Genomic DNA, 7830 nt, shown 5'->3' with positions numbered 1-7830 from the left:
TACCACAAGTAAAACCAGCCGCAAGTCAAAGTTGATCAATTGCCTTTAAGGTGCCCCTTGGTATCATTTCAAACCATTTTCGCGAGTGTAATTTCTGATTATAAATTGTGATAAAAATATTATAAATTAAGAAATATTCAAGGTCGTTAACCACACTAAAAGTGCCAAATTTTTGTAAGTCGTCAGTTAAAAACAAAAGTCTCTGTCCTTTCGGAACAATTTATATCTTCTAACCAATAGGAAGGGTTATATTGCCGGTAATAAGGCTTTTTTGACGGATCTGGCTTGATTTCCAAGCTGTCCTCACTCATGCTCTCCTACCTTTCCTATTACAGTAACTGGACAAGGTCACATGAGAGTAGGCGTCAATTTGACTGGTCCCATTGGCTGGCCGACTCACCACATTGATAGGGACTACAAGGCGAGTAGGGGGAACACCGATTTGAGGTCCATGATATAAGCCAGTAGAAACAACTTAAGAAGCTCAACATTAGCATTCAACATTCCACTAGATTGCAATGTGGAAAGAGATACTCATTTTAGTTTTCTTCTTATTTCTATTCGCTGCCGTAGCACTTTTCAAGGCAATACGGAATGGGACGAGTCTACCCCTAACTGGTGGACTGACAATGAGAAGATGGGTTGAACCCCATGGGAAAATAGCTGAAACTATTATAGCAGAAATGCAGGCTATTTCCATGAATTCCGTGGGAACGCTGTTTACTCACACAATGCTTCATGGAGACGTCGAGGCTTTACGAAGACGAATAATAATGATCATCTATAAACAGGGAAAACCTGTTATGTTTCATGTGAGTCTCTGTCTCTCTCTCTCTCTCTCTCTCTCTCTGTGTGTGTGTATCGGCAATGTCCGTGCAAACATGGTTCCGTGGCAAACAACTATCACTTCCATGGGAAATCCAGCTATCAGTGCGATCGACTGACCGAACTCTTATTACAATTCAATTATTCTCTTTATATGCTGTACATAAGAAGAAGCACATGAAAACATAAAAATAATTCGCACAGTAAGACCCCATTCCCATAGATATTTAGATCGATCTATCCCCCTGGGGAGTCTCACTAGATTGGTGTCAGCTTAACAGGCTTAAATGTGTGTCCCGCCCTGGGAATGCAGTCTAAAACATATTGGAACCAGATAATTGATTAGACACATTGATTACGCAATATAAGTTAAATTTTGTTTCAACTTTAACTAAGAGATGATGCCAATCATTTCCTTTTACAACTGAACGCATCCTTTATAACTTGATTACAGTTTATTTTAATGAATAACAGGTATTTAGAGATTCGGATCAGGTTATATGACACCTAAATAAATTTGTTAAACTTTTACATAACTTTATTTAAAATAAGAAGTTTCTGAAATGTTATTTGGCCATGAATTCGCTGCTATGATACTTCAGTGAAGGAAGCCAAGATAAATCTCAATAAGCGTACTCCTGGTGTAAGCGTCCGTTCTGACCTCGTTTTTTGTCATTCATAGTTCCTCTTTATATAACAAGGGTACCTAAATATACCTGCCCCCAGAAACCAGGACCCATTCAACGTGTTCAATGCTTAGACGTAATTATTTGGTCCAAGCCTACCATAGCCTACATCTAGAGCGGTACACTCGGCCATGGCGCTAAGCTCAAGAAATGTAAAAAACTGAATTGTCTGATTTTCTGTTTGTCTTTTCGTTTTATTTAATTTGTTATTTCAAATTATTTTTATTTTTAATCACCTTTTAAAAATCTTTTGCTTTATTTTTCAGGCGATACTGAAGGTCCAGCAGCTGCCGGATAACAAAACGCCTATATTCCACGTAGGCTTGGTGATGGTCATAAGTGCAATGAAACGGAAAGGACTTCAAAAATTCACAGCGCTAAATTTGTTTCTATTAAGTCTTGATTATTTCATTACTGCCTACATCGCCACAGATGTTGGGGCCTCCCCGAGCGGTTATCGCTCACTTTGTCATATACTGGATGACCCGTTCCCAGACTACAGAATTCCCGAGGCGCGACCCAGTGAAGAACACGTGCTTACTGCCAACCACGTGATCAAACGCTACAAACCAGACATGGGCATGAGCAGCCTGGCAACTTTTGACCAGGACACGTTTGTTGTGAAAGATTCTTGCAAGAAGGAAAGAGGAGGAAGTTACCAGTGTGCTCATACTTTGCAAGATGGAGAAAGTAGCAACAGCGCCGTGAACGCTTTCTTTAATGAACGGATTTGGGGCAGACCGTTGGATGTGGTGTTTTTTGTCGGGCGAGGTCATTTGTTGAGAAGTGTAGTTAAAATGATTTATACGATACTTAAGAAAGGAAAACTATGAAATGATGCTAATAGTCATGCCATAATTTACTTTTTCTGCGCAATATATTGTAATGTAAACTTTGCCGTTACTAAATCTGCTCCAAGAAAAAAATTAATTTTTTCATACATGATGCTATCAGTGGTAGTCTTTTTCGGATAAAATTCAAACATGGAAAGCTAAGATGTATAAGTAGTTTCAGATAATATTTCACACCTAGCAGTTCAAAATTTAATGTCCTTTGCTTCTAGCTAGTAGGCTAATCTGCTGGATCTTGATTACATGGAGTTATTGGGAGTGTCCACCATGAGGGAGTGGACTTGTGTCACTTTATGATTTATTTGATTGACAATTTAATTGATAAAGTTAAGCATAAAAATCTGTGAACTTTTCTGTGTGCAGAGTTGAAGACCAAGAACCTGGGAATCTCCATAGCAGCGTTGTAGCATATAAGACCTTAGTCAACCTCGTTCTGATTTTTTGTAAAATTGCTTTCTAAATAAGCATCTTTCTCATAAATAAACACTGCAGTATCAAAATTTAGTGCTTTTATGGAATACATGTTTTCTAAGCAACATGACATTTGTATGCGTGCTGAGACGTGCAAAACATTTACCCTTTAAATCAATGTCGAATTGGAGACAAAATGCAGGTCTAATTGCAAAATTATAAGTTAATTTCATAATAATTAAATTTCACGTTCATTCATCTATCAATGAAAAAGTCCGCATTGAATTTAACTAATATGTTTTTACATATTACGTCATATAATTTACATCTACGTAATTTCACGATGATCCATTAAATAAAGTGCAGAGGAAGTACACATCGACCTTAACGTGTATTTTTTTTACGGTCTTTCTTTCTGTGCGCTCCTCTCGGCGCGTATTTGGGAAATGCAAACCTTCAGAATACTGAGCCTTCGTAATAGTGAACCTTCATTATAAAGAAGTGCACCCATCTAGGGTTCGATATTAGAAGAGTCCTCTATTTTGAAGCCAAAGGGTTCGCTACCCCTAGGGGTTCTCTAATACGAAGGTTCGGTATTCCGACGAGGTATATTGATTCGATAGAGCTACATGTAGCTGCGCTGCGCATTAGTTGCGTCACCGGTGTCACGTGTACGGTCCGTTCTGCGTGAACCATCCGTTCTGACCGATTGTACACGCAGCAGGCGCGTGTATGAGCCGTTCTGTGAATGATCCGTTGTTATTTACCTGTACTGTTATATTCGGCTAGTTCATTTCCTACCACATTATACATTTACTATGATGGGGATCAAATTCATGTGTTAATTGATAATTTTGATAGAGAATCAGCGTCAAATTACAGCTCGACGCATGGATGAACCTACCGTGGACGGGCCGTCGTTATTCAGCTGCTGGCTACTATTTTAGTATTGATTTTACTAGGCTAGTGTGTTGATATGGCCACCTGAGGGAAATCCCTGTAGCGGTGAACATCTTTAAGATATGAATATTTCTAAAGATTATGTTTGAATTTGCAGTATGTTCTCAACAGCGCATGTTCATTAAAGGCTAAGAATGTATTGATGACTCTATAGAGACGGACTGTACACGCCGGAAGTCTCTCAGATTTGCCTGCGCTTTGTGCGCATGAGCAGAACGGATGATTCACGCCCCGAGCGGTACACGCCACACCGGGACCAGCACGGACGCGAAAAAAAAAAAAAAAAAAAAAACGCTAAAAAAGCTGCTGCTCTACCATATATACTTTAAATTTTTTTTGCATGTATTTATGTGTTTTGTGTTAGGAATTTCATGCACCCAAACTTTGCTATCGTATTTAGTGGGAGCCATCTTTATTTGATTTGATGTCTACGTAGGAAGCTGCTTGCTTTTACTATTTAGGGCAACCATTTTATTTTTATTGTCAGCAAATGCATGTTGTGAGTTTTTTGGTCGGTTCAATGGGGTATTATAATTTGAAATCCTTACAATTTTAATGCGGTCGACAGTTTTGCATGAACTTGCAATATTTTGGCCGTTAATTTGACCTACTTTTCTGATCTACTTATCTGCCCCGTTTATATACAGCACAGAACCAAGAAATAGAAGCATCAATTACAAGTCCTCGGATGGGGTGGAGGCAGAAAGGTATCTTTAACAAAGAGTTATAAGAAATGTAGACAGAAGTTTTTTTACTGAAATTTATGTTTTTCAATTTATGCTGTAAAACATGGCCCAGCAAGCCCGTTGATCTCGTGGATCAACCACAAGACTTTGAAATGGGTTGCTAAAACTAAAAGTAACTAACCCTTCCTCTTGAACGACACAATAGCAGGTTTCCAAATTTCTTAAAATATTACACCGCATAAAATATTCTCAGGGCCAAACCAGAGCCAGCCAAGGGACCTCTTTTGATAAATCATGATGGACATTCACAGGTGTAGGACCAGAACAGAATCTCTCGGTGCCAAAATAACTTTTCAACAATCCAACTGTAGCCATGCTGTCTCTGGTGTAACGAAACTGAGGGTCCGTGAAACAAAAAGTCCGCCCTCCTTTTAGTTATAATGGTTAGGGTTAGCGATGCATACAGTACCTGTATAGATGAATGGAAAAAAAGCGGACTCTCTATCAGAGGGGACCTCTGTCACGTTACACCGCTTCACAGTTTTGCAGGCTAGACAAGCAAATGATGAGCCCGTTATTTGGTAGCAATGGAATGGCAGCTCTTAGCAAAATGAAAAGTGTGCAGCACATGTGCTGCGAATGTACCGCACATGTGCGGCACACTCTAGAGTGTGCAGTAGACAGCTTTGGGGAGTGTGCAGAAGTGTGCGATAAAAATTCTTTCTTGCTGCACACCCACTGCACACTTCCATAAGTACAGATAGTGTTCAGAAGGTATGCAAGAGACTTAGACCCCATTTCCATAGATTTTAGATCGATCTATCCTTGTGGGGAGTCTCACTTGATTACTGTCAGCTTAGCCGGCTTAAGCGTCTGTCCCGCCTACTGAAAGCTCTAAGGGGGTAATTAACTATGGTACGCGCTCTGCTGACTGCAATTTAGCGTGAACCCCCAGGGAGATAGGTCGATCTAAATCTTAATCCCTGGATCGATCTAAATCTCTGGGAATACACCCTTGGTATTTCAATAGAAGCATGCGGAGAGTGTGCAATAACCTTAAAATTTGATCAAGAGTACGCAACAAGTATGCAGAAAATGTAATTTTTCTGTCATGAGTGTGCAGAAAATGTGCAAGACACTTGGTTTTTCAACAGGCATGTGCAGAAAGTGTGCAATAAACTTTCAATTTCATCAGCAGTGTGCAACAAGTGTACAGGAAACTTAGAAAGTTTAAGTTGTGTGAGTTGAGTGTACAGCAAGCTTTCAATTTTATTTGGGTATGCTATTTAAAAGTAAAAACTTTTAATCATTTGATTATTTCATATGTACCAGTTATTTAATATGTCCAACAAACAAATCAATAACATTATGTAAAGCTAGTTATAAATTGTTTTGTTCTAACAAACTATGGTGTTTACCTCACTCAAAGTATGAGAATAAGTCAAGGGCAATATAACCTTAACGGGGTCATGTCCATAATTCCCCGCACTATTACTCCCTCCGCACCGATACTCCCCCGCACCGATAACCTCCCTTAGTAATTTTTTGTATTATGCGCATCGATACGACCCCACACCGATAGATCCCCGCACCGGTACATCCCCGCACCGATACTCCCCCTCAGTATATCTGTAATTGTGGGGGAGTATCGGTGCGGAGAAGTATTGGTACGGGGATGTACCAGTGCAGGGGAGTATCGGTGCGGGGACGTATAGGCATGCAAGCGTCGTGCCGATACTCCCCCGCACCATTACTCCCCCGCACCGATACTCCCCCGCATCGTTACTCCCCCGCACCGATACTCCCCCGCACCGATACTACCCCTTAGTAAATTTTTGCATTATGCACATCGATACGACCCCACACCGATAGATCCCCACATCGTTAAATCCCCTCTAAAATTGCCGTTATACGCGCACTGTTACTCCCCCGCACCGATACTCGCCCACATCATTACTCCCCCTGTGCAATTTCCACGAAACTGAGGGTCTGGGTAAAAGAGAGGCAACCCTCCATTTAATTATACAGGTTAGGGTCAGTCTACGTAAGTGGGTCAAAATCTAGGGAGGGGTTTAATAACCTATGAAAATTGATGGGAACCGGACTGTCTATCATGGGGGAGTCTGTCACCTCACATCGATATTGTTTCACATATAGATTTGATAAATTGGTCAACGAGTCGGAAGCACGGCCTACACTGTATAAGAAATACTTTTTTCAAATGGAAAAACACTTTGGATATTGGTGACATATGTGGAAAAAATGGCCGCAGGGAAATCCTTGGTGATGTTGTTTTTATGCTATTGCGCGGTGCATACAAATCTTAATTGCTTAAAATTGAACATCGGTATTGTACAAAAGAAGCCGCAAAGTTCCTAAAAAATCTTGGACGACAACACATTAGTCTCGGTCACAACCGGCCGCACGGGCTCTTACGACCCGTTTGAGTCCAAATTTTGCGAAGAATCTCATGTGCCACGCAAGTCCTTTATGCGAAATTTCGAGTTCGCAAGTATGTAAGCACGTAGGGAGGATATTGAACATTTCCAATGAAGGAGCAGTGAAGGAGAAAGTGCCCTTTGCGTGTTGAGTACAACGCACGCCCTCACATCTATAACGAAGTAAGTCGAAAACGCGGCGGAACTGCGAGTATAAAAGGCGCGCTCACGACGCATGCTCGTGTCTCTACAATTTCGTTGTGCAACAATTTTCAAAATTTTTGAATTTTGCTCAATTCAGATTCGAATATGCCTCCAAAAGACAAGGGAAGGAAGCTTAAAGAGCAGAAAAGAAGGTTGGAGGAAGATGACAGAAAACAAAGCGCTTTAGCAATGCTTTTTTATTACTTAATAATTTAACGAATTCATCGTTGCCTGAAGAAAAGACATAGCTGCGTTATCTTAGATTAAAACTAACTTTGCCTTAAGTAAATAAATAAATAAATAAATGAATAAATAAATGAATAAATAAATAAATAAATAAATAAATAAAATGGCGTACAATATATATACGGTAACTACAGTAGGAGAACGATATTAATTTTGCAAAAACATTTCTCAAAAATCACAAGGAAGAGCTGTAAGCCTACGTACTGTCAAGCTGCACACAAAGTCTGAGATCGACTTCGTGTAGCGTTCTTTATTTTCCCCATATATTTCGAATACAATGCGTCAATTTTGGGTCCCAAGAGGGTGGTGCATCTTTAAAAAAACAAACCATTATAGAAAGGGTTTTGAATCACGAATTGTGTTAACAAAGCCAAGGGAATCTATGCCTTGGGGGAGTAGTGTTTTTGCGTAGTATCGGTACGCGGGAGTATGAGTGCGGGGGAGTATCGATGCGAGGATGTAAAGAAGCGTTGGAGTTTCGGTGCGAGGGAGTATCGGTGCGGGGGTGTAAAGAAGCGGGGGA

At 40.3% G+C, this 7830-nt stretch overlaps 1 protein-coding gene across 1 annotated transcript; it reads left to right on the top strand.

Annotated features, from left to right (window-relative positions):
• Positions 1-305: 305 nt before the first annotated feature.
• On the top strand, positions 306-3108 carry LOC147761263 (uncharacterized). The gene is made up of 2 exons (XM_087015743.1): positions 306-812; positions 1778-3108. The coding sequence occupies exons 1-2, from the start codon at positions 519-521 to the stop codon at positions 2342-2344; spliced, it is 861 nt and encodes a 286-aa protein (XP_086871869.1). The 5' UTR covers positions 306-518; the 3' UTR covers positions 2345-3108.
• Positions 3109-7830: the final 4722 nt, after the last annotated feature.

This window comes from Lingula anatina, chromosome 6 (genome assembly GCF_051362555.1).
Source record: "Lingula anatina isolate TDL-2025a chromosome 6, LinAna3.0, whole genome shotgun sequence".
NCBI lineage: Eukaryota > Metazoa > Brachiopoda > Lingulata > Lingulida > Lingulidae > Lingula > Lingula anatina.
This window is presented reverse-complemented; position numbering and strand designations above follow the sequence as displayed.

Bases quoted from the DNA above. Each gene is read 5' to 3' on its own strand.
- LOC147761263 (XM_087015743.1), top strand. From the start codon at position 519: ATGTGGAAAGAGATACTCATTTTAGTTTTCTTCTTATTTCTATTCGCT. The intron at 813-1,777 runs GTGAGTCTCTGT...TTTATTTTTCAG, and splicing joins GAAAACCTGTTATGTTTCAT to GCGATACTGAAGGTCCAGCA.